We start from the raw sequence: 27711 nt of genomic DNA, 5'->3' as shown, positions 1-27711 counted from the left end.
GCAGCACCCATTCCCTAGTCCCCTGCCCACCAAACTATCTTTGAAAAACCATAACCTCTCAGGGAAACTGATTTGAATGATAACTCCAGTTCATCCATGTGGCCAGCATCATGTTAATTAAACTCTTTCTTTACTGCAATACCACAGTCTCAGTAAACTGGTTTTGTCTGTGCAGCAGGCAGGAAGAACCCACTGGGTGATTACATAAGTTTGGTAGTTGGGATGAAATGGCCAAATTTCTTGAATTTGAAAATCACAGTCTACCAAAAGTGAGCAATGTGAAAAAGAAAATGGCCAGGTCTAATAATTATTAAAGAAATTGAACCTATATTTAAAAGCCTTCCCAAAAAACAAACCCAAGATCCAGTTGACTTCACTAGCAAATTTTTCTAAATGTTTAAAAAAGATATAATACCTGAGGATAGAATTAGAAAATTGCTTCCAAACTCCTTTCAGGAAAATATGCATTTTATGTAAAAGTTAACAAGGACAGTAGAGAAAAGTGAAATAACAGAGCCATCTCTACATAAACATAAATACAGAAATTCTAAACAAATCTGTGACACAGATTATAAATGTTCAAAAATCATGGGCAAGCGTGGTTTATTTCAGAAATGCAAGGGTAGTGTAACATTGAAAACATAATCTAATTTATAATGATATAAATAAAAGAATAAAAGTAATATGATCTTGTTAATATTTACAGAAACCGCATTTAATAAAGTTCAATATTCATTCACAATTTAAACAATAAAAGAAAACTCTTAACAAATAAGAATAGAAGAAACCTTCTACAGTCTGACTTTAAAAAAAGAAAGCCCGAGGAAGCTTATGGCAAACATTTTACTTAATGGTAGATAAAGATTTTTTCTAAAAAAACACTATCTCATCTAAGCCTTACAAATCCCCCCACTTTGTCTCTTCTCTTGTACTCTTTTCCCACTTCCACTTAGTCTCAGGATATAGGCTGAGGTCCAGACATGAAAAATAACACCCACAGTGGCCTCATTATCTACTTCTTACCCTCAAATCAGGGAGGGCACTGAAGTATTTTCCCTGAGGAAATACTTGAGCCACTCATCCTGTAATGACTCAATGTGACCAAGGTTAAATGAAGTTAGGACTGAGATTAGGGTATCTGGTATTAAGATGTATGTTGGTTTTAGCCCATGGTTTCTGCTTCATAACTCCCGTATCCCTTGCTACACGCCTTTGTTATAATGTTGGGTGGGTTAAGCCTCAGGAAACAGAATCTCTCTCCTTTCCTTTCATCTACCCCAAAGCAGGACTCTAATCTTCCCTCACCTTTCTAATTGTGGGTCTTAAGACCCTCCCCAGGGAGGGTCCCATCCTGTACTCTGGTGGAAAGAATGCTGACATCATGAAGCTTCCATAAAAACCCAAGAGGACTGGATTTGGAGAGCTTCATGAGAGGTGAACACGCAGAGGTTCCCGGAGGGTGATGCACTTAGGAAGGGCATGGAACCTGCTCATTTCTTCCTGCATACCTTGCCCTATGCGCCTCTTCATCTGTATCCTTTGTAGTGTCTTTTATAATAAACCAGCAAGCCAAAATAAATGTTTGCTGAGTTCTGTGAGCCACTCTAGCAATTAAATTATTTCTCTGAGTTCCATGAGCCACTCTACCCCCAAAGAGGGGGTAGTGGGAATCCTGATTGAAGCTGGTTGGTCCAGAGTTTCAGAAGGCTGGATTTGTGACTTGTGTCTCAACTGGAGGAGCAGACTTGGGGAATGAGCCTTAAATCTGTGGGATCTGACACTAACTCCAGGTAGATAGTGTTGGAATTTAATTGTACGACACCCAGATGGTGTCTACTGCTTGGTTGTGGGGAAAACCTCCTACACGTTTGGTACAGACTTCTTTTATGTTGATGATTGTGGTGGTGGTGGTGGTAGTATGAATGTAGAAGAAAAACACTGTCAGAATTTTTTTTCCGCTTAATGCAGGGTAGAAAGAGACAGAGCCCCAAAATATCCCCGACCTCACATTGCTTGTAACTCCCTCTCCTCAGGAGGTGAAGCGGAATTGGTGTCTGTGTTGCTGGTCTGGGTTGAGTCAGGGACCTCAGTCAGGGCCCTCTCCAAACTAGTGGGCAAGGAGCGAATCAGTCTTTCTTGGAAGTTATGACCCATGAAGACGTAGAGAACTGGGTTGAGGCAGCTGTTAAAAAAGGCCAAGGAGCTTGTTGGGTAAAGCAGGACAATAATGATTTTGTATTTGCCATTGAACAAAATCTCTTTGAGCCAGACTGCCATTAGAATGCCAGTTAGTTCATAAGGGAACCAACAGATGAAGAAAGAAGCCACCACAGCTGAAGACGTGTAAGGGACGGCTGGATTTAGTCATGCGCTTTTTGTGAATTTTGGCAACGATGATCCCATAGCAGACTGTGATGATGGACATGGGTATGCTGAAGCCAATAATGAAGTGGAGGATCAGAGAGACCTTGGCCATGGTAATGAACACGTTCATCCTCTCTACAACAGTGTCACCCCAGAATGGAAATCTGAAAATACAGTGTGTGTCCCCATTCTCAGTACTTACTGTAGTCCAGAAGATGAAATCTGGTAAGGTAAGGACTATGGCAAGAACCCAGAGTCCCATGATCACCCTCTTGGCCAGACTCAAGGTGCGATGGTTCTGGGCCCAGGCTGGATGCAGGACACAAATACAGCGGTCCAGAGCAATGACAGTGATCAGGTAGACACTGACAAACAGGTTGATGTCTATCATGACATGAACTAACTTACATAGGAACGAGCCAAAAGGCCATTTTTCTCTCATGGCGACTGAGACCATTCGGAATGGTAGGATGGCACTGAAAGAGAAGTCAGCCAGGGCCAGGTTCAGGTAACAGATGGTGCTGACTGTGCGTGTCATCTGGAATCCAGCCACCCAGATCACGAGCCCATTGCCCAGGACTCCGAAGACAAAGGTGACTCCGTGGACTAGCAGTGAGAAGATCCACAGAACGGTGTAGCCAGCAGGCTCAGGGAGCACCTCCTCAGATTCATTCAGAGGAATGGAGAAATCGCTTTCCATCTTCCCACACCTGTAACATTTCAGCAATGGCCATTTCTCAGCTGTGGCACCATCTTACAGTACAACTATTCATTAACTTCCACTATAGCTCCTCCTCCTACCAAGACCCGCCCTAGTGAGCCTTGTGAATAGTTATAACATAAAATTGGCACTCTCTCAGAGTTCCTTTGGGAAAGGATAGTTCTCCATATCCCCGTCATTATTAATATGCATTCCATCTATCAGGCTGATTAGCAAGAGGATTAAAGGGCTCTATCCACCAGCGGAAATACTGAACTGAGAGTGTATGGACAATGGAAATTGAGCATAGGCAGCTTCAGCGTCGTGAGGAAGGCACAAGACTCAGAGTCAGAAGGTTCACATCTGTGGCCTCTATCACTCAATGCAAACATGCTGGCAAGCTCTGCAACTTCTTTCGGCCCCATGCTCTCCCAGTCTCCCAGCTCCTGTCCCTCCCACTGTGAGGACCCTTTACCTATTTTTTAGTTGATATTTAATTTAAAGTTTTAGGATTTGGGTTGAGTTCATAGCTGAAGAGGATTTGGAACCATTACCTGTAATATGTAGACATATATTACGTGTTATAGGCCGGGCGTGGTGACTCATGCCTGTAACCCCAGCACTTTAGGAAGTTGAGGAGGATGGATCACTTGAGGTCAGGAGTTGGAGACTAGCCTGGCCAACATGGTGAAACTCCATCTCTACTAAAAATACAAAACTTAGCCAGGTGTGGTGGCGAGAGCCTGTAACTCCAACTACTTAGGAGGCTGAGGCAGGAGAATTGCTTGAACCCAGGAGGCGGAGGTTGCAGTGAGCCAAGATCGTGCCATTGCACTTCAGCCTGGGCGTCAGAGCGAGACTCCGTCCCCCTGCCCCCACCAAAAAAAAAAAAAAAAAAAAAAAAAAAGAGCAGAAATATATTACATCCTATAGATTCTATGCTAGAGGAAGTCAACAAAGGGGACCCTATATTTACTTTCTCCCTTCTGCTTTTCATTGTCCCTACTTGATATAAAGTTCTGTGCTTGGGATGCAGTGAATTAGCATTCGTTGTATATCTTCAAGGTCTGTGGGATAAACAGAATGAGCATGAATATTTAGCTAATATTTGTAGGGTTCTTATCAGAGACTATTCACTGTGTTAATTGCTATGTATGGGTTGTAGTTTGGTCTACATAATAGCTCTGTAATATTCATTGTTTGTAGTTTCCATAGGAATGACTCAATGTTGAGAGCAATTGTGAAATCTGCTGGTCACTTAAGTAGGAAACAGTAGACAAAGATCTTTAATTTAGCTTAGTCTGAATTCTAAGCCCTATCTCTATGCAACAATTTTGACAGATATTGCTGGTGGTGCCCCTCCCCCACAAATAACTGTTCATCATTTCTTCTCTGCAAATCAAATCGCAATTTTGTTCAGTTATTCACTCTTTGGGGAAGGTATCCCTCCTCCATCTTTGCGGGCATATCTTGATTTTCTAATTTGTTCTAACTAGAATTACTTTTGCTTTGCAAGGGATTGCTTATTGGTGGACACATGACTAAATTCTGGGCAATAACACTATGGGAAGATATCCTGGTGTGTTTCTGGGATCTATTTCCTTGCTTTTAAGAAACAGAATCACAAAATTACAGTCCCTGTCTCTGCACCAGGTCACATGGGAAGCTGTTGCATCCAACTCAACCCAAAGGTCTCTGTGTCCCTTGTGTCTTTGCCACTTGACCAAATTTGCTTATACTGTGGTCTGTGGGCTTTATCAGAAGCATCCAAGGTATTTGTTAAAGTGCATATTCATGAACCCCACTCTAGAATCTCTCTGTGTAAAAGCTACAGTGATTTTTATGGCCATGAAAATTAGAGACTCTTCCCACCCTGGGCTATCCAGCCTCTCTAAAAGTAACAGCAATTATCTAGCACTTGTTCTCATCTAATACTCATAGTAACATTGTGGGCAGCCATCATTACCCCCTTTTTTTTTTACCAGAGGGAATTCATGCCCTACGGGTTTTTTTAGATTTTTTAGCATCATGTCCAGCCGGTCAGTGGAGGCAGCAAGATTTGAAATTCAGGATGAACAACTTTAGAGCCACTACCTTTGCAACTCTAAAGTGCTGCATTTGAAAGGAGTTCCCCAAAGATTTCCAGCATATGGTCATACCCTAGTATCATGGTTTTTTCCTCCTTTCCCTTTCTCTCTTCCTTCTTTTCTTCCTGTCATTACCAGTCACATTCACTGAGGTCTTTCATGGGACATTGTTTAATGTAGCTCCAGGTTTCTCAACCTTGACACTACTGACAATTGGGGCTGCATAATTCTTTGTTGTGGGGGACTGTTCTGTACACAGTAGAATATTTAGCAGCACCCCTGGCCTCTATCCACTGATGCTAGTAGCAACTCCCCCTTCAGGAGTGACAACTGAAAGTGTCTATAGACATTGTCAAAGGTACCGTGGGAGGCAAAATTCCCCCTAGATGCACATCACTGTTACAGAGTAAAGAGCCCTGGGCTTTGGGGTCAGTTAGATCTCTACTCTTTGGTACCTTGCCAATATGGGTTCTTGGTCAGTGACATCTCTTTGAGCCTCAGTTTTCTCCTCTGCTTAACAAGGACAATTTTGTGGTGACGTCTAACTTTCAGGTGAGGATTAAGTGAGACTGGACATGGAAATCTAGGCTAGACTGAGTGTCTGTGACAAATGGGAACTCTTGGTCCTCACCAGACTGTGTGCTGTGTCATGGGGCTCAATCCTGGGTCATGCCTTACAGAGCTCAAGGTCAGGACAAGAACAATGCTCATAGCAATAGTGGCTACTACTTATGAACATTACTCACATGCCAAGAGCTTCTCCTTTAACCCTAACAATGCTTCTCACAGCCTCTACAGATGAGATGTGTTAATATGTGTAAGCACTGAACACACCCTGAGACATGGTGCATATTGACTAATCTTAGTTTGAATTAGTATAATCATTGCACAGATGAGGAAGTTGACTTATATTGGTTACATTAATTATTTAAAGCCCCCGGTCAGAAAGGGGTAGAACCAGAGTTGGAGCTCAACCAGACTGATTTCAACAGAATTGTATGGTTAACCCTCTCCCATTCCTTAGTTCCTCAGCAGACTCAGATTTTCTCCACCCACTCTCCAAATATCCTAGAAGACATTCAGACAGTATGATGTATCCATATTCTCTAAGTCATTTGGAAATGTTGACACAAAAGGAAAAGATGAATGTGCAGTGACAGGTGGGGACAGACCAACAAGACAATGTTGTAAAATTTTGGATCCACCCTAGTTATAAAGTGGAGAAGAGAACCATGGACTAGAGATGACACCTGTACTGATTATGAGGGCTGCTATTTGATGCAATCCCAATGTGTGTCAACCAATGTATATTTTATTATTTCTATATCCTTGCTTTGGGACAAATACCGTTCTTGTGTAATCCATAGGAAACCATGGCTCAGAGAGGGGAAGTGACTTGTTCAATGTCACAGTTATTGAGAGGCTCAAATGGATGTATGATTACAGATTTCAAATGGAAACTCAGCACTTCCTTGTTAGCATCTGCTTCTCCAGCACGTATGATTTCTGATGCATTAAAATAACATTCAGCCCTTCTGCTTTCTCCTCAAACTGACCAACTTCCTCTACTGTTCCACTCTCAGCTGATGGCCTTGGCTGATATTTTAATGAGAAAATGGTAACAATTAGATGTGCATTTTTTAGCCTTTTCTTTCCTAACCCTCAATTTACCTGCCGTTGTTATTGTGAATAAAGACTTCTTTTTCCCAGTGACTTCCCTCTTCACATTTGCTTTCCATCCCTCTTTCTCTTGTTTCCCCAAGAACTGGTATTTGTCCTTCTGCTTTCTGCTAAAAAGAAACTCTCAAGATTTTATTTCTACTAGATACTTCTTGTTACCACATAAACATTATCCTATTCCTTCCCTTTAAAAAGAAACCAATCTTGGCCCCTATTTCTTTCCAAACTTCAACCCTATTTCTTTAAGAGAAGTGTTTTCTGTAAAGAGATTTCCTAGCTAAACCTTAGAAATGGTTGTCTCTAATTGCTTGCTTTTTTTTTTTTTCTCACCTCACCTATTCTGCTGAATCCATTCCATATTGACTTTACTCCTTAGCACTCCAGCTAATGCACTCTCCTAAGGATGCACATGACCTCCAGACTGCCAAATCCAGTGGACCTTTCTCAGTTTTTATCCTGATGTTCCAGTGACATAGGAACGACTGGATCTCTTTCCCCTAATTCAAGCATATTTTTTTCCATATCATAAGATGATAAGATGTACACACAATCCACTCTGGGTTGTCTTTACGGCTCAGTTGGCCACCTCTTTTCAGTCCAATTTACTGGTGCTTTCTGCTCTGAATGTCTCTAAATTTAGGGTGTCCCACATTCTATAGATGATATCATTCAGTCTCACAGCTTAAAGTATCATGCTGTCTTCTCATCTGAATTGTTAGCACTGGCCTCCCCTGGGGCTCTAGTCTCATATAATCAATTGACTTCTTGATATCGCCCCATGAGAGTCCCATAGACACTCCAAACCAAACATTGCCCAAACCAACCGGTTGTTTGTCCCGTGCTCCCAAACCTGCCGTTCTTCCAATATTCTCTATCTATTTGGAGTTTAAATATTCAGTTATTAAAGCTCTAAATCTAGAACTCACCTTTTGTTTTCCTTACCAGCCAATACAATCCAAGTCCTATTGATTATATCTGCAGAACATGCTGAATGCACAGCCAGAGCCATCTCCATCTCCACTACCCATGTCCATGGCCCTGTTAGACTTGGATATTTGTACAAACTTTGCAGATAGCTTGTTCCTGGCCCTGCTGTTCCCTCTCCTAAAGCCCAGACACAGACAAATTGTATTTTAATAGGAAAAATAAGACAATGAGTTATTCTTCTCAGCACTCTTCTATGGCTTCCACATTTCTAACTCACACTTCTCAAGCACCCTGGGATTTGTCTTGTGTATCCCCAGACCTCATCTCTGCCCTCTCACCTGACACACTGTGCTGGACCCATGGTGGACTCCTTGATTCCTTGACCATGCCAGCTTCTTGCCATTTTAGGGCTTTTGCTTTCTCTCTTCCTTCTGCCTACTATGATCTTCCTCTGGAGCTTACCACACCTGCCTCTTTCTGAATATTTATATTTTAGCTTAAATAGCTTGTCCTCAGAGATATCCTCTTGACCCATTTGCAAACTGGCTGCCCCAGGTCCAACCTATCTCACCAGATGCTTTTCGTCTTTGTTCATTCCTTTATTTTCTATCCTAAATACTTTCTGCATTGATATACAAACTCCACAAGTAGCACCTTCTTTCAGTGCTATGTCTCTAGCATAGCACTGTCCAATAGAAACATAATGTGATCTGTAAACATGGGCCACATTTGTGTCTTATAATTTTCAAGTAGCCATGTGTAAACAGAGTAGGAAACATTTGGGAAATTAACACCAATAATGTATTTTCTTGAATCCTACATATCTAAAAGGATATCATTGGAACATTTAATCAGAATAAAAATTATGAATGAGATAAATGGCATTCTTTTTTCATACTAAGTCTTAGAAGACATGAAATGCATTTTATACTTATAGCACACTTAAGGTTAAATGAGAAAAATAGCAAGCACCCAAAAGCTGTATTTGGCAAGTGATACTTCATTGCACAGCCCTGCTCCAGAGTTTAGGAAATGTCTGTCATAGAGCAGGCATTCCAACAATAATTTTTAAGTTGCCAGACCCCAACTTACCACCAGCTGAGTTCCTTTTCTTGTGGCCAGTTCCTGACTTCCTGTCGAGCAACACAAGCTCCAAGGATTTGTCAAAAGACAAAATTACAACTAATTTAGTGTAAAGTTTTTATTGACTTTATTTGTAATTCAAGAATCAACACCTCATCCCTCAAAATAGAATGCATGTGTTGATGAGTAGAACAGAGAAGTTTGATTTTATTGGGAGAGGAGGGCTAAAGAAAGCAGAAACAAAGAAAAAAAATGCTGAATAGTAATTTCGAAGTTGCTTTTTCTGTACAGTGGGAATAGGGAAACAATAATTTAAGAAAAAAAAAACAGATTGACTGACATGGTTACTTAGGTTACTTCTTTTGTAAGGATTAAAGCAGAGGCATTTTCATGGCTACTGAAAGTGACCTGTTTGGGAATTTGGCTATCTTCTCTCTCCCTCTTTATGATTTTTTTTTTTTTTTTTTTTTTTGAGACGGAGTCTCGCTCTGTCGCCCGGGCTGGAGTGCAGTGGCCGGATCCCAGCTCACTGCAAGCTCCGCCTCCCGGGTTTACGCCATTCTCCTGCCTCAGCCTCCCGAATAGCTGGGACTACAGGCGCCCGCCACCTCGCCCGGCTAGTTTTTTGTATTTTTTTTAGTAGAGACGGGGTTTCACCGTGTTAGCCAGGATGGTCTCGATCTCCTGACCTCGTGATCCGCCCGCCTCGGCCTCCCAGAGTGCTGGGATTACAGGCTTGAGCCACCGCGCCCGGCCCTCTTTATGATTTTTTAGAAAGCCAGATAAACAACTTAATTTTTGGTTTGGTGTCATGGAACTTTAGTATGAGTGACTCTATTTTGGGTTTGTTTGTTGAGTGTAGTACAGTAGCTCAGTTTAAGCCAATGGTGTCCTGTGATTTTTACATAATAGGCTTCAGCAGAGACTTCGCTGAAGGACAAGGGGACAATGGAGCTGGAATCAATCCAGTGGCAGAAACTCAGAGTTTCTTACCATTCCCAGAAGACACCTTGGAGATGTCATCAAACTACTCATCTTAGAAACCTATGTGTCTGAATGTTCCTTCACCTCTAACTTTCTGTGGGAGACTGGAGTTCACCCCTCCAAATAACCAGGGTCAAGGAATATGAGAGTCCAGGCCCTTTCTTCTTCTTCTTCTTCAGAGATTCAGGAAAATGAAAGAAACAATTACCGAGGTGAAAAAATGAGAGGAAAACAATAAACACCAAAGATGCATGATTAAGCAAAAACTCACTTCTCTATTTACACATGTACTTCTAACAGCATATGTGTGGGCTTTTTTCCAAACAAAGCAATTCTTCAATTCTCTGGAGACACCACTGTCTATCCTACAATTAAATTCAGTTCTGATGCTGTCTAACTGGAGCCAGCGTCATATCACGCAAGTTAAAGCACTCACTCCCACAAGACTGTCTTCACTTCAGACACCAATCCAAGTCCCACGTGGCCACCTGTACTTCTGACTGATGGGCTATAAATCAGGGGTTCCTGTGACCCCCTCATCAGGTTTGGTAATTTGCTAGAATGGCACACAGAACACAATAAATCACTTTGCTTTCATTTACTGGTTTATTTTAAAGAGTACAGCTTAGGCCAGGCATGGTGGTTCACGCCAGTAATCCCAGCACTTTGAGAGTCTGAGGCTGGTGGATCACTTGAGGCCAGGATTTGGAGACCAGTCTGGCCAATGCGGCAAAACCCTGTCTCTACTAAAAATACAGAAATTAACCGGGTGTGGTGGCACATGCCAGTAATTTCAGCTACTGAGAAGGCTGAGGCACGAGAATCATTTGAACCCAGGAAGAAGAGGTTGTAGTCAGCCGAGATCATGCCACTGTACTCCAAGCCTGGGCAACAGAGTGAGACTTTGTATCAAAAAAAAGGAGAAAAGAATACAGCTCAAAAACAGTCAAAATAGATGCATAGGGCAAGTATATAGCAAGGGAGAGGTTGGGGTGGTACATGGAACTTCCATGCTCTCTCTTCAGGCACTCACCCTTCTGGCACCTCTATGTGTTCACCAACTCAAGACGCTCATCTAATCTCATTTTTCAAGAGGGTTTTTTTTTTTTTTTTTTGATAGGATCTGACTCTCTTCCCCAGTCTGGGGTTCAGTGGTACAGTCACAGCTCACTGCAGTCTCAAACTCGTGGGCTCAAGTGATCCTCCCACCTCAGCCTCCTGAGCTGCTGGGACTGTAGGTACGTGGAACCATACCTGGCTAATTTCTTTTCTTTTTTTTTTTGAGACAAGGTCTCATTCTGTCACCCAGGCTGGAGTCTAGTTGCATGATCTCTGCTCCCTGCAACCTCCACTTCCCTGGGCTCAAGGGATTCTCCAGCCTCAGCTTCCTGAATAGTGAGGACTACAGGCGTGAGATAACCATGCCCAACTACTTTTTTGTATTTTTTTGTACAAACAGGGTTTCACTGTGTTGCCCAGACTGGTCTCAAACTCCTGGGCTTAAAGTGATCTGCCCGCCTTAGCCTCACAAAGGGCTAGGATGTCAAGTGTGAGCCACCATGCCTGGTCTCTAACTTTTTTTTTTTTTTTTTTTGACAGAGTCTCACCGTTTCCCCCCGACTGGAGTGCAGTGGCGGGATCTTGGCTCACGGCAACCTCCACCTCCCAGGTTCAAGCGATTCTCCTGCCTCAGTCTCCTGAGTAGCTGGGGCTACAGGCGCGCATCACCATGCCTCTCTAATTTCTGTATTTTTAGTAGAGACAGGCCTGATCTCGAATTCCTGACTTCGAGATCCACCCACCTCAGTCTTTGACAGTGCTGGGATTACAGGCATGAGGCCAACATTTTTTATAGAACTCAATCTCCAGTCCCCACTTCCCCTTCCTGGAAGTCAATAGGTGGAACTGAAAACTCCAACCCTCCAGTCACTTTATTTTTGTGGTGGCCAGCCCTAACTGAGGCTATCAAGGGACCTCACCCTAAATAACCTCACTAACATAAAATGAGATGTGATAAAAGGTGGCTCGCGCCTGCATTCCCAGCACTTTGGGAGGCCGAGGTAGGTAGATCATTTGAAGTCGGGAGTTCAAGACCAACCTGGGCAACAAGGTGAAACCCTGCCTCTACTAAAAATACAAAAATTAGCCAGGCATGGTGGCAGGTGGCTGTAGTCCCAGCTACTTTGGAGGCTGAGGCAGGAGAATCGCTTGAACCCAGGAGGTGGAGGTTGCAGTGGGCTGAGATTGTGCCACTGCACTCAAGCCTGTGGGGCAGAGCGAGACTCTATCTCAAAACAAACCAAACAAACAAACCAAAAAAAGTGATTTTTAGGCTGGGTCTGGTGGCTCATGCCTGTAATCCCCACACTTTGCAAGGCTGAGGTGGGCAGATCACCTGAGTCAGGAGTTCAAGACCAGCCTGGCCAACATGGTGGAAACCCATCTCTACTAAAAATAAAAAAATTAGCCCGGCATGATGCACATGCCTGTAGTCCCAGCTGCTCAGGAGACCAAGCAGGAGAATCACTTGAACCCAGGAGATGGAGGTTGCAATGAGCCGAGATCATACCACTGCACTTCAGCCTGGGTGACAGAACTAGAATCTGTCTCAAAACAAAAACAAAACAAACAAAAAACCTTGAGAGGTGAGGCAGATGCATGAGAGAGTACCCTTTATCCAATATCATTACCAAGATTAACCTCTTAACCTTCTGCTCCAGAGGGAGATAATTTGTCGGACATGCAACATAGCTCTAAGGATTAGTTAATAGACAAAATTACAACAAATTTAGTTCAAATATCTTAATCTGAGAAGAGTTAAAGGTCTAAATCTGAGGAGATGGGCCCTTTCTGAGATTTTAAGCAACATCAAGACATTGTTCTCCAGCTGAAGCACCACAACCGTGAAGACAAGTGGAGAGGCAGAAAACAAGAGTCAACTATTTTCTCTTTTCTCCCCCAATCACTATACCAAAAGGATGTTTTCAGTGATCAAGTATAGTAAACATATGAAGCACATAAACCAAAAAGGAATTTATTATTACAAAAAGTTTTGCAAGGTGATAGAATCTGAGTCTAAATAAGAACTGGGTTTCATTGAAGCCCTTTGCTTCACCATCCTATTGGCATTCTTCCAGGGCCTTCTTGAAAATGACCACAGAATGGCTGCCACTGTTCTGGACATCACATCAACGGGCCCTCCTGAGCAAGAAGAATAAAGACAAACAGAAAAACTGACTTCATTCACATGCCTGTCTCATTTTATAAAGGAGGAAAACATTGGCCAGGTGCAGTGGCTCATGCCTGTAATCCCAGCACTTTGGGAGGCCAAGTCAGGCAGATCATGAGATCAGGAGATTGAGACCATCCTGGCTAACACGGTAAAACCCCGTCTCTACTAAAAATACAAAAGCAAAATTAGCCGGGCTTGGTGGTAGGCACCTCTAGTCCCAGCTATTCAGGAGGCTGAGGTGGGAGAATGGTGTGAACCCAGGAGGTGGAGCTTGCAGTGAGCCAAGATCACACCAATGCACTCCAACCGAGGCAACAGAGCAAGACTCTGTGGGAAAAAAAAAAAAGAGGAAAACATCTTGCCACCTGATTAGAATGGAATTTACTTATCAGGTAATGAGAGGTGGCAGGTATTATGTTGATGCAGGTCTCTGAAGAGGTACTTCCTTGCCAGCTGCTGGAGACATAGAGATCAACCAGACATGGGCTCTGCCCTGGAGATGCCGATCACCCGGATAGAGAGATGAGAGTGCAGTGCTTGGGTCATGGTAGACTTGGGGTATATAATGATAGACAGATGCCTGGTTCATTATGGAATCCCCCAAAAGGAACAACTAACTCAGACTGACAGGGTCTAGGATTACTTCCTGGAGCAGGTAACACCTGAGCTGAGTTTAAAGGCCTGGGTAAAGGAGAAAAAAATAATTCAATCTAGGCAGAAGGGAGTGAAAGCACACAGGAAAAAAGATAAGACATAGCAGGCTATCTTTTGTTGTTAGAGCATAGATGGAGGCAGACAGGCAGACAGCAATACACATTGAGTGTGCAAGCAAGAAGCAGAGGCCATCTCTTGGAGCATCTTGAATCTACAAGAAAAACTTGAAATTCTCTTTAAGGACACAAAAAGTCACATAAGTAGGAAAGGGACTCACTTATCAGGTGTGTACTTCAGAAAAATATTGCTCTAGAGTCCTGCAAAGGGATGGCTTTGAGAATGTTTCTGATTAGAGGCAGAGGCTGTAGAGTGGAGAATGTTGCTGGAGATCAAGGTGAACTTGTTGAAGACTTACTCAGGGAGAAATAGTGTGACACAGAAGAGGTGTGGTTTAGGGAGAGATTGTCCAGGCTTAGTAGATGAGCCTTGAAGACTGGATAGCTATGGAGAGTGAGGAAGAATGAGTGCTCTTTATAAATCCCACATTCCTTAAGTTGTGATTGCTTTATTGTAACTCATCTGCTATGATGTGAATGTTTGTTTCTCCCCTCCCCAGTATGGAGCATAGATGGAGCTTCAAACCAGTATGGAGCTTCCCCCAATATACAGAGGGGAGAAACAAATGTTAGTATGGGAAATTCTAATCTCCAAGGTGATGGTATTAAAAGGTGGGGGTTTTAGATTATGATTGTTCTGCCCTCATAAGTAGGATGAGTGCCTTATAAGAGTCTTATAGGCACTTGTCTTTCCCTTTTACCTTGTGAGGACTGATAGAAAGCACTGTCTGTGAGTAATGGCCCTCACCAGATGTTGAATCTGCTAGCACCTTGATCTTGGACTTTACACCCCCCAGAACTGTGATCAATAAATTTATGGTGTGTGTGTGTGTGTGTGTGTGTGTGTGTGTGTTGAGACAGAGCATCACTCTATCACCCATGCTGGAGTGCAGTGGCATGATCTCAGTCCATTGCAACCTCCATCTCCAGGGTTCAACCAATTCCCTTACCTCAGCCTCCCCAGTAGCTAGAACTACAGGTGCACCACCATGTCCTGCTAATTTTTATATTTTTTGGTAGAGACAGAGTTTCACCATGTTAGCCAGGCTGATCTCAAACTTGTAACCTCAGGTGATTCACCCACCTCAGCCTCTCAAAAGTGCTGAGATTACATATCAGGGGAACCTGCCCCCGATAATTCATGTAGGTTCTTTTTTATTTCCCTAAGTGTCAGCCAGTCTGAGAAATAAAGGAAAAGAATACAAAAGAGAGAAATTTTAAAGCTGGGTGCCCAGGGGAGACATCACATGTTGGCAGGTTCCATGATGCCCCGCAAGCCACAAAACCAGCAAGTTTTTATTAGTGATTTTCAAAAGGGGAGGGAGTGTATGAATAGAGTGTGGGTCACAGAGATCACATGCTTCACAAATTAATAAAATATCACAAGGCAAATGGAGGCAGGGCGAGATCATAGGACTGGGGCAAAATTAAAATTGCTAATGAAGTTTCGGGCATGCATTGTCATTGATAACATCTTATCGGGAGACAGGGTTTGAGAGCAGACAACTGGTCTGACCAAAATTTATTAGGCGAGAATTTCCTCATCCTGATAGGCCTGGGAACGCTACAGGAGACCGGGGCTTATTTCATCCCTCATCTGCAACTGTAAAAGACAGACATTCCCAAAGCAGCCATTTCAGAGGCCTCCCCTTAGGAACACATTCTCTTTCTCAGGGATGTTCCTTGCTGAGAAAAAGAACTCAGTGATATATCTCCTATTTGCTTTTGAAAGAAGAGAAATATGGCTCTGTTTTGCCCAGCCCACAGGCAGCCAGACTTTAAGGTTATCTCCCTTGTTCCCTGAAATCACTGTTATCCTGTTCTTAAGGTGCCCAGATTTCATATTGTTCAAATACACATGCTCTACAAACAATTTGTGCAGTTAACGCAATCATCACAGGGTCCTGAGACGACATTCATCCTCAGCTTACGAAGATGATGGGATTAAGAGATTAAAGACAAGACAGGCACAGGAAATCACAAGAGTATTGACTGGGGAAATGATAAGTGTCCATGAAATCTTCACAATTTATGTTCAGAGATTGCAGTAAAAACAGGTGTAAGAAATTATAAAAGTATTAATTTGGGGAACTTTAATAAATGTCCATGAAATCTTCACAATTTATGTTCTTCTGCCATGGTTTCAGCTGGTCCCTCCGTTCAGGGTCCCTGACTTCCTGCAACAATTACAGGCATGAGCCACCATGCCTGGCCTAACTTTATGTTGTTTACAAATTATCCAGCATAATAAATGTTGTTATAGTACCTTGAATGGACTAAGAGACAAATTAGTCTAAATGACCATAATGTGTGTATCAAGTGAATCTTCTTGGAGGAGGATGTCCTCAACGTAATGCTGTATGTGTGCTCATGGAGATTGTGGATGTCATTAAGCTCTTGTCTGCAAAGCTTGTGTGTGATGACAAAGCTATGAGGGTACCCCTAGGTGGCCTGGAAAGGTGTATTGTGTTTCTTCAGAGGTGGAGGCAACTGTAGCTGAGGGTCTGTAGAAATAAGCACTTAACAGAACATGCTAGCCAAATGAATTAGAGCAAAATGTTTACCAGTTCTTGATTGAATAGTATTAGCAATTTTTAATAATATTAGATGTTAGATATGGGGGCCCTGATAGATGGGACTACAGCCTTAATGCTGTAGTCGTCCATCATAAGACATTCTTTATGATTTTTTTTTTCCAGATATGGGAACAAGAAGCACTTTGGACTGTTAAATGGAGATGCAGTATGGATAGTCACTCTTTTATTAATCATGTTTTGTGTAACAAATTTTAATTATTGAAGGCCATGTTTCACCCTACATTGGGCCGTATTAACTATCTTAACTGGGGGACTAAGTGATCTGATTTTATCAAGCCAATCTCTAAGTGCAAACAACTTACTTTAATTTTAATGTATTATTTATTGTGTCTGCTCTACCTCCAACATGTTCTATTTTAGAGCAACGTACCTCCAACATAGGCTATTTTAGAACAATAGGTATGACTATGGGTAATTTAGGCAAGGCTGTAGTTAAAGTGAGGTATACTCATTTTTCAAAATTTTATATATAGTTGCCTTCTCAAGACAATAGGGGCAGAGTGAGTACATTTAGCGGGATCCTTGCAGGGAGCCAAAGACCCCATGGGATATGACCAACTCAGCATTCCACTGGAGGCTATATGATCAAACAGCACACGAATGCAGGATGTGGGCAAACTCACGATTACTGCTGCTACCAGAAGGTTTGCTGAGGGCCATCGCTTCCTGGTGCCGAGCTCCTTGAGGTTGTCTACTGGGACATCTAGAGAATGCAGTCTTGCAAGCCTACTCTGGACTGAGCAGCTGACCCCTTCTTCCACCCCCCTTCTCACTATCTCTTTTGACTAATAAATATGGAGGGCTATGTAAAGCTCAGGGCCCTTGTCCACTAGAGGCAAGGTGCCCCCTGACTCCTTCTTCCAGATGTACTCTTTTGTCTCTTGTCTTTTATTCTCGTGTTCATCCCCCTTTGTTCAGTCCACCAGGGATTGTGGCACATTACATGGTGGTGTCCCGAACAGCCCCAGAATTGGGTGCTCTACAGGTGGCACTCAAACAGGCGACAGTCTGAACACGGGACTATGAGGACATGAATGAAGAAGATCTCCTGGAACAGGGGAAACGGGGACCCCAGGACGAGTCGGCCGGCAGTGGATATAAGGTCAGTGCCCTAAAGAGGTACTGACCAGTGCCCTAAAGAGGTACTGGGAGCAGTGCCTTAAAGAAGTACTGAGAATGGGAAGTTTTCTGAATCAGGGTAACATGGGGCAGATTTTGTCTACTGAAAAAAAACATTATGTGCAGTTGCTTAAAGTTTTGTTGAAACAAACTGGTGCTCAGGTTAGTTCTCAGACATTAACTAAGCTGCTGCAGGAGATTATTACACATAACCAATGGTTTCCACAGGCAGGCACTCTTGATGTGGAAAATTGGGACAGAGCAAGAGAAGGATTAAAACAAGCTCATCAAAAAGGTCTTAAAATTGATTATTCTGTTTTATCCACTTGGAGTTTAGTTCATACTGTACTTGTGCCATTATCTCTTTATTATTCTGCGGGACAGCAGGCTGAATCTAAAAATCTGAATCTGTTGTCCCACTCACAGCTCCAATTGAAAATAAAAAACAGGAGAGGGAGGATAAAAATTGGCCTATACCGCCTCCTCCAGTTGCAGAAACATGTGTACCGCCTCCTTTGGTAGCAGAAATAGAGACCCCAATACAAAGAATTTTATGCTCTGCTGCCATAGCTGAAGAGCCCTTAGGATCTTGTGTTTTTCCTATTTCCATAAGGCCTGATCCAAACAATCCACAGCAGGTTATTCATGAACACACCCCGCTGGAGTTTAAGTTGTTGAAGGAATTAAAAGCAGAGTGGTAAATAATGGCATACAGAGCCCATTCACCTTAGGATTGCTAGAATCTGTGTTTGGTGCTATGCGTCTTTCACCCTTTGATGTGAGACACTTGGTGCACACTTGATTGTCCGCTAATGCATATCTGACATGGAATTTAAATTGGCAAGAAATGTGTGCAGACCAGGCTAAACAGAACCGTGTTGCTGAACAGAGACATTACAGAGGATATGCTATTAGGTAATGGCGCTTATTCAGACCTGGGAAGTCAAATGGCACTCCCAGATGCTGCTTATCAGCAGTGTGCACAGGCTGTTGAATGCGCCTGGGCCACTGTTCCTGAAGAGGGAGTCCCAGTACAATCCTTTTTACAAATCATGCAAGGGTCACAGGAACCCTATGTGCAATTTCTTGCAAGATCACAAGAGGCAGTGAAGCATCAGATTCCTCATACCACGGCTGCAGAAATGCTAACCTTAACTCTAGCTTTTGAGAATGCAGACACGGATTGTAAACATGCACTGGCACTGGTGAGGTGTATAAAAAACTTGGGAAATTTTCTCAGAGCTTGTCAAGATGTAGGAACTGAGCTTCATCACTTTGCAATATTAATGCAAGCAGTGGCTAATTTAGCAATTGACAAATCTAAAAGGAGCCAAAGGTCAAACCCTAAAATGGGAAAATGTTATAATTGTGGAAAACCTGGGCATCTTATAAAGGAATGCCACCAGATCTCAGGAAAGAAAGGACCTTACAATGCAGTGCCCCACCCAGCGGAAGAAACGCCAGGGCTTTGTCCTTGCTGTAACAGAGGAAATAACTGGGCTAATCAGTGCCACCCAAAATTTCATCAGAATGGCACCCCCCTGCTGGGAAATGAGACAGGGGCCTGGACCCAGGCCCCACAAACAATGAGGGCATTCCCAGTCCAGACCTCAACCCTGTTTCAGGCATGGGTTCCCAGAGGCACATTGATTCCCTCACCCCAGGAACACCAGGAGTGAAGGATTAGATCTCCCAGTCAGAGAATGGGTAATGTTAGTTGGGGCAGACAAACCCGTCTAAGTTCCCACTGGTATTTGGGGACCTGTACCAGCAGGATATGTGGAACTAATTTTAGGCAAAAGCTGCCTTAACTTACAGGGCATTACTGTAGTCCCAGAAGTTGTTGACTCTGATTATGGAGAAATTCAAGTAGTTTTAATGTCACAAAATCTTTGGGGTTTTGAGCTGGGAGAATATATTGCTCAATTATTGCTTATTCTCTGCAAATCACACCCTTCTCCATGAAAGGAGAAATGAGGAAATAAAGGGTTTGGGAGCACAACTACATGGGAAATCTATCTGTCCCAACCCATAGCCTCTAATAGACCCACCTATGTAGTACAAATTAAAGGAAAGAAATTTTATGGTCTTATGGATAAGGAAGCTGATATGTCAGTAATATCTAAAGACAATTGGCCCCCATCCTGGCCTTTGCAATTAACTTCTCCATCCTTAGTGGGAGTAGGAACAGCTGAAAGTGTTCAACAGAGCGCTGAGATTTTACCTTGTCTTGGTCCGGATGGACAGTCATGTACTTTTCAGTCTTATGTTGCAAATATAGCTATCGATTTATGGGGTTGAGACTGACTTACAGCATGGGATAGGAGACTTACAAATGAAAACTTGCATAACCCCGGATTTAAAATGTTGAAGAACATGGGCTATCAGAGGGGAAAATGTTTAGGAAAATTTCTTCAAGGAAATCCTAACCCAGTATCAGTAATGGAAAAACAGAGAGAAAAGGGATAGGATGTCAGGATTTCTGATGAGGGTCATTGATATTTCTCCTCCGCCCACTGCCTTTACCATTAGAATGGCTCAGTGAAAAACCTGTATGGGTGAATCAATGGCCCCTATCTCAGGAGAACCTGATGCAACTTCAGCAGCTAGTAAAAGAACAATGGGATGCCAGACACATAACCCTGGAATTCTCCAGTGTTTGTTATTCCAAAAAAGTCCGGAAGATGGCGACTACTACATGATTTAAGAGCTATTCATGTACATGTAAAACTGATGGGTGCCTTACAAAAAGTTTTACCATCTCCAGCGGCTATTCCAAGAGACTGGCCTCTTGTATAATAGATCTTAAGCATTGTTTCTTTACTACACCCTTACACGAGAAGAATAAGCCTGTTTTGCCTTCTCTGTGCCTTCTATTAACCAAAGAGAACCTGTTTCCCATTATCAATGGAGAGTTTTACCCCAAGGCATGCTTAACAGGCCTACACTATGTCAGCATTTTGTAGGACAGGCATTCAAGGAGCCTCGGAATATGTTTCCTACCGCTTATGTCATTCATTTTATGGATGATATTCTTTTGGCCGCTCCTACAGATCAAAACCTACATCAGTTATTCAGAGAAACGAAGCAGGCTCTGACTAAATGGAATCTCAAAATAGCTCCAGAAAAGGTACAAACAACTTCCCCAGACCAATATTTAGGAATGATTGTTACAGAGAGAAGTGTACCAACTCAGAAAGTAGTTCTCCGTAAAGACAGGTTACAGACTTTAAATGATTTTCAGCAATTATTAGGAGATATTAATTGGCTACGCCCGATGTTAGGTATTGCTACCTATCAACTTACACATCTTTACCAAACCCTGCAAGGAGATTCTTCCTTCAATTCCCGGCAGCAACTAACTAAAGAGGCAGAAGCCGAATTACAGCTTGTAGAGCAAATGTTACAACAGAGATATGCCTCATGGCTACAACCACAAAAACCTTTGCTTTTGTTTATTCTTCCTACCCCCCACTCTCCAACAGGACTTTTGGGCCAGTTCATAGACAAGTCTGTAACAGTGATAGAATGGTTCCTTCTATCTAATCAAACAGTCAAAACCTTGCAAGTTTATCTTTCTTTAATTACACAAATTGTAACTATGGGCAGGCATAGGTCAAAAATGCTTATGGGATATGATCCTGACAAAATTATTGTTCCTTTAGACTCCCAGCAACAAGCTGCAGCTTGGGAAATGAAGACTGCCTGGCAAACTGCGTTCGCAGACTTCATGGGTGCTATAGATAACCATTACCCTCAGACAAAATTTTACATTTAATAAAATCCATTCTTTCATTCTTCCTGTTATTACTCATCACAAACCTATACCAGGTGGGCACACTTGTTGTACTGATGGCTCTTCCAAAGGTCATGCCGCTATCTATGGACCAAAACATACTCAAACAATAATGATCTCGGGTTTCAGCTCAACACTCAGAGCTAATTGCAGTCAGCTGCGAGGTTTTACAGCTCACAGCTTCAGATCCTATCAACTGCAGGGAGACGAAGGCCCGTGGGATGTGAGCAACTCAGCATTCCGCTGGAGGCTATGTGATCAAACAGCAAACTGTTTATCATGAATGCAGGATGTGGGCAAACTCACACTGCCCTGCCACCAAAAGGTCTGCGGAGGGCCTCACTCCCTGGCTCCTTGAAGTTATCTATTGAGAGTTATCTATTGAGAAATCTAGCGCCTATTGTTTTAAGAATGCAGTCTTGCAAGCCTGCTGTGAATCAAGCTGCTGGCCAACAACACCCCCCGCCCCCGCAATTCTCGCTATCTCTTTTGCCTAATAAATACGGAGGGCTGTGTAAAGCTCAGGGCCCTCGTCCACTAGAGGCAAGCTGCCCCCTGACCCCTTCTTCCAAATATACTCTTTTATCTCTTGCCTTTATTCCCACACTCGCCCCCTTCGTTCACTCCACCAGGGACCATGGCAGGCTACAATCAACATTGTCAACCATAAAGACAGGTTGCAGACTTTACATGATTTTCAACAATTATTAGGAGATATTAATTGGCTACGCCCGATGTTAGGTATTGCTACCTATCAACTTATACATCTTTACCAAACCCTGCAAGGAGATTCTTCTTCTTCAGCTTATGTTGTAAATGTAGCCAGTCGCATAGAAACTGCTACAGTTGAAAGTACACTAGGCCCAGAACTGCTTAATTTGTTTCACTTATTCTCATATGCTGCATGCTACATGCCAAACAGGTGAGACAGCTGGTCATGCACAGTGACATTGTCTGTCATCATTTGCTCATGTGGGGATACCTAAACAATTAAAAACTGACAATGGACCCACTTATACTAGTCATGCTTTTCAAAATTTCCTACAGCTTTGGGCTCTAACCAATAAAACCGGAATTCCTTATAATCCTAGAGGACAAGGCATTATAGAGCAGGCACATCAAACATTACACTGCATGTTGAAAAGACAAAAATGGGGTATAGGAGGCCAACTACCACCTCAATCAAAACTACATTTAGCCTTACTTACTTTAAAATTTTTGACTCCCGGTACGGATGGTAAGACTCCAGCAGAAAGACATTGGCAACTGTTAGAGGAAAAGAGGAAAGTTTATCCAAAAATGTTATGGAAATCCCCAGAAGAAGAACAATAGAAAGGCCCGGTGGATTTACTGACATGGGGAAGAGGATATGCTTGTGTTTTACAGGAGATGGACAAGCTGTGTGGGTGCCCTCAAGGTGTGTGCGACCATGGAATGGGAGACTGGAGGGACCCAAGGTGGCCAACCATGGGCCCAGTCCCTCCGGTACGAGCCATGAGTCAGCTGAGCCTGAGTGCAGAGATGGAGAGAAGGCCGACTGGAGTCACGACACAGTCTTAATGTTACATTTGTAAAGAATATCACCAGTTTGCAGTTTGTGTTTTTAATACTTATGTCTTTTTGGCAGCTAAGAACGACCAGTTCCAGGTAAACAATAACCAGTTGACCTGTAAAGCTTGCCAGTTGTATCATTGCATTAATCATAGCACATTGCGAACACATAGTATCTCTACATTGATCATTTTAGGTTGCATCCCTGGGCTATGGATTCCTGTTCATCTGTCCAAGGCTTGGGCTGCCACACCTGCTTTGCATTTTGTGAAACTTCTTCTAACTCAGCTTACTCATTGTGCCTATAGAGCCTTAAGCATAATAATTTTTGTTATCGTTTCCTTGGTCACACTAATAACTTCTGTTGTGATGTCCTCTGTAGCTTTGCATAATTCTGTTCAAATGGCTCAGCACGTAGAGAACTGGACACGTACAGACAAGCGTGGCTACTTCAGAATAAAGTTAACACTGAGTTACAAACTGAAGTGGCAATGTTGAAATCCACGGTTCTGTGGTTAGGGGAACAAGTACAAAGCTTGCAGTTGCAGCAGCAATTGCGTCATCATTTTAATCACACTCATATTTGTGTAACCAACTTAGAATACAACCAAAGTGAGTATCCATGGGACCTTGTGAAAGCCCATTTGCAGGGAGCTTTCACATCCAACCTCACCTTTGATATTGGTGAATTACAAAACAAAATTCTTCATTTAAATAGGCAAACTCAAGAATTTCAGCCTTCTTTAGAAGACCGGACTGAATTCCAGGAAGGCCTGGAGAGCCTCAACCCTTGGACCTATCTAAAGTACCACAGTAACATCTTATATGTAGTTCTTGGAATTATGTTGTTTTATCTCTATCTTCTGTTTATAGTCTGTAAAATTGGATGGACCGCCAATTGGAGTATGAGAACCGCCCAGAAAGGGAGATATGCAGGGAGCTGAAGGCCCCTGGGACATGACCAACTCAGCATTCCACTGGAGGCTATATGATGAAAGAGCAAACTGTTTATCATGAATACAGGATGTGAGCAGACTCACAACTGCTCCTGCCGCCAGAAGGTTTGCAGAGGGCAGTTGCTTCCTGGCGCCAAGCTCTTTGAAGTTATCTACTGGGACATCTAGAGAATGTAGTCTTGTAAGCCTACTCTGGACCAACCAGCTGACCTCTTCTCCCACCCCCTTTCTCACTATCTCTTTTGACTAATAAATATGGAGGGCTGTGTAAAGTTCAGGGCCCTTGTCCACTAGAGGCAAGGTGCCCCCTGACCCCTTCTTCCAAATATACTATTTTGTCTCTTGTCTTTTATTCCCACGTTCACCCCCCTTTGTTCAGTCCACCAGGGATCATGGCAGGTTACATAGTGGCACCCCGAACAGCGAGATAATCGAGTGCTCAACAGATCCTCATGTATAATTTGAGCCCCAATGTAAAGTCCATAAATTTTTGTCAATTTGAGCATTTTTGCTGTTGTTGAAGTTAAGTTAGTACCTATGTTGTAAAGGCACAAAACCAAATCAGTGCATTTTTATCTTTTTGTTATATAGATTTTTTGGTATAAAAATTAATATATGAATTTTGAATTCCCAAACAAATGAAATTGTAAAACTTTATTTTGATGCGGTTATATATTAAATGTACATAATCCACCTATTTGTCATATATTTACATGAAAATATATACATATATACATATGATGTATTGAATTTCCTTTTATCACCCTCCCATTAGAAGTTTGTTCATAAATCACTAAGTATTCTAGGGCTAGGATTATGTTTCCTAGAACTGGATTCTGCTCAGTACTTAAAGTTCTTCTTTTTTTTTTCCTTGGACTCATGACTGTGGTGTAGAACTGGAAACTGTGTCAAGGGTGACTGAATCCTGAGCCTCATATGAGAAAATTAAGCTTGTTTTCAGACTGGATGCCGAGGCAACAGACCCTTATAAGCATTCACTGCAGTGAAGAAGAGTGATGAATGTTGGGTAGGCAGCTGTCAGTCTTGGCCAGAATTATGCCTTCGGGTACTCAAGATCCCTTTACACTCTTCTCCCAAATAGAAGAAGTAGAGCCATCCTTCCCAAGGATGATATCCCCAACGTTTTATGTTGAAGTTTCTTTGTGATAACTGTCCCATAACTTAAAAGAATACTCAGATTCAAAGCCCCAATATACCACGATGCAATGAGAATTGTGAATCCACAATGGAAACTCCTAATGAGGAAAAGAAAAACGGGGAGATGCAGCAGGCACTGTTCTACTGCAATTAACCAAGGCCAGTGGGAAGGAATAGTAAGAATCTCCTGTCCTGATGGTGGAGGAAGTCTCTTAATTAGCCCATCTGGAAGCCCTGGCTCTCTTATCTAGAAGTCACACACTGTCCTTCATGGCTCCTGACTTTCTCTCTTGCATTTTTTTTCATTGTTCCTCATTTTCTATGGCCACAACTTAGTTGGGCATTAAAGAATATACTTTTTTTTTTTTTTTTTGAAATTAAAAGCATTTATAGGAGTCAAAAGTGTGAACGAAATGGGCAAACTGCTCTGCCTTGGAAATGCACAGAACTCTAGGGAAGACAGGAGAAAAATGAGTGAGTAAAGCAGTGGAGTGAGAGAGGACATTGATAACAGGACTCCTTGATCTTCTTGTTGAGTGGTGTCTTTTGCCAGTGCATCAGGAAAGTATGTTACACAATACAAAAATGACAATTTCTGAGTGTTTACGTGGAGAAAGCAAGGTAAAGGGCTGAGTTATGAGCTGGTTGATTTAAATGCAAAGTCATTAGGCAGTGGTTAGCGAGAGTACTCTATTGAAGCGGAAACTCAAAATTTAAGGTGTTCATGAAAATGGAAGCCACCTGGGAATTTATAAATATTGTGCACATGAGGATGAGAATTTACTAGACATGACTTGGTTCATGTTATGAGGGCTGGAGATAATTTTAGACATCAAATGTTTCTCACCTAAATATCTAGGTGACACTACTATTTATTGATTCATTAATTCAGTATTTATTGAGTGCCTACCACATGTCAGACACTATTTTACACATGGGGGTGAGGATCCATCTGTAAGCAATACAGACCACAATCTTTGCCCTCAGATAGCTTACATTCTTATTATATGAAAGGAACGATGTGAAGTTTGTATACAGTTGTTATCCCACTTCATGCCAATAAACTTCATAGTTGGGATGAAATGGCCAAATTTCTTGAAAATAATAGTTTACCAAAAGTGAAAGATATGAAACAGAAAACTGAACAATGTAATAATTGTTAAAGAAATTAAACCTATATTTAAAATCCTTCCCAGAAAGAAAATCCAAGACCCAGTTGGCTTCATGTAAATGTTTTTAAAAAGTATTTTTAATAAACACTTTTTTTTTTTTTTTTTTTTTTTTTTTGAGACGGAGTCTCGCTCTGCCGCCCAGGCTGGAGTGCAGTGGCCGGATCTCAGCTCACTGCAAGCTCCGCCTCCCAGGTTCACGCCATTCTCCTGCCTCAGCCTCCCAAGTAGCTGGGACTACAGGCGCCCGCCACCTCGCCCGGCTAGTTTTTTGTATTTTTTAGTAGAGACGGGGTTTCACTGTGTTAGCCAGGATGGTCTCGATCTCCTGACCTCGTGATCCGCCCGTCTCGGCCTCCCAAAGTGCTGGGATTACAGGCTTGAGCCACCGCGCCCGGCCAATAAACACTTTTTATAAATTTTGAAGCAAGGTGCGGTGGCTCACGCCTGTAATCCCAGCACTTTGGGAGGCCGAGGCGGGCAGATCACTTGAGGGCAGGAGTTTGAGACCAGGCTGGCCAACATAGTGAAACTCCATCTCTACTAAAAATTAGCCAGGCATAGTGGCACATGCCTGTAGTCCCAGCGACTCGGGAGGCTGAGGCATGAGAATCGTTTGAACCCAGGAGCTGGAAGTTGCAGTGAGCCAAGATCACGCCACTGCACTCCATCCTAGGTGACAGAGTGAGACACTGTCTCAAAAGAAATTTTTTTTTGAAAATTAAAAAAAAAAGTTTAAGTGTAACAGTGTTAAAAAAGATATAATACTACAGAAGAGAACCAGAAAATCATTTTCCAACTCCATTCAGGAGACCATTAGGAGTGGATGTAAAACCTAACAAGGATAGTAGAGAAAAGTGAAATAACAGAATCATCTTTACATAAACATAAATACAGAAATTCTAAACAAATCTAGAAGATCAATTACAAGTATCTAAGATATATCATGAGCAAGCGTGATTCATTTCAGAAACGCAAAGGTAGTATAACATTGAAGAATTCATCAACCTAATTTGTAATGATGAAAATGAAAGAATAAAAATAATCATGTTAATATTGGCAGAAATTACATTTAAAAAAATTTAACATCCATTCATAATTTAAGCAATAGAAGAAGAAAACTCTTAAAAAGTGAGGATAGAAGACACCTTCAATAATCTGATTAAAAAGAGAAACATACAAAAAGGTGACAGCAAACATTATACTTAAGGGTAAAGTAATTAAGTTTTCCCTTTAATGTATACGATCTCATCTAAGCCTGACAAACCCCAACCACTCTTTCTGTTTTCTTGTAGTTTTTTTGCACTTCCAGTTACCCCAGGGTACAGGCTGAGGTCCAGAAATTAGAAATGACACTCACAATAGCCTCATTTTCTATTTCTTACTCTCAAATCAGGTGGCACAGAAGTGTTTTTTCCTGATTAAAAACTTGATCACTCATCCTTGAATGGCTTAATATGACTGAAGGGTAGATGAAGCTGGAACTGGCATGAGGGTAGGATGAGAAAGAGCTAAAAAATATCCCTGACCCCCTCCTC

At 42.3% G+C, this 27711-nt stretch overlaps 2 protein-coding genes and 1 long non-coding RNA gene across 4 annotated transcripts in view; 1 reads left to right on the top strand and 2 right to left on the bottom strand.

The window, feature by feature from the left end:
- The window catches only part of PPP2R1A (protein phosphatase 2 scaffold subunit Aalpha), a 526337-nt gene that overhangs the window by 409703 nt on the left and 88923 nt on the right, over positions 1 to 27711 (bottom strand). The window lies entirely within an intron of this gene.
- The window catches only part of LOC126943080 (uncharacterized), a 50285-nt gene that overhangs the window by 12874 nt on the left and 9700 nt on the right, over positions 1 to 27711 (top strand). For both annotated transcript variants that reach the window (XR_007721693.1, XR_007721692.1), the window contains exon 3: positions 17343 to 17526. This is a non-coding gene — a long non-coding RNA (uncharacterized LOC126943080). The remainder of the gene's footprint in view (positions 1 to 17342; positions 17527 to 27711) is intronic.
- FPR3 (formyl peptide receptor 3) lies at positions 308 to 22988 on the bottom strand. The gene is given in 3 exon segments (XM_050771412.1): positions 308 to 2335; positions 2337 to 3074; positions 22548 to 22988. Coding segments are annotated over 3 exon segments (1218 nt in total). The 5' UTR covers positions 22697 to 22988; the 3' UTR covers positions 308 to 2004.

Source organism: Macaca thibetana, chromosome 19, assembly GCF_024542745.1.
Source record: "Macaca thibetana thibetana isolate TM-01 chromosome 19, ASM2454274v1, whole genome shotgun sequence".
NCBI lineage: Eukaryota > Metazoa > Chordata > Mammalia > Primates > Cercopithecidae > Macaca > Macaca thibetana.
The sequence above is the reverse complement of the archived record's forward strand: the minus strand, read 5'-3'. Positions and strand labels throughout refer to the sequence as shown.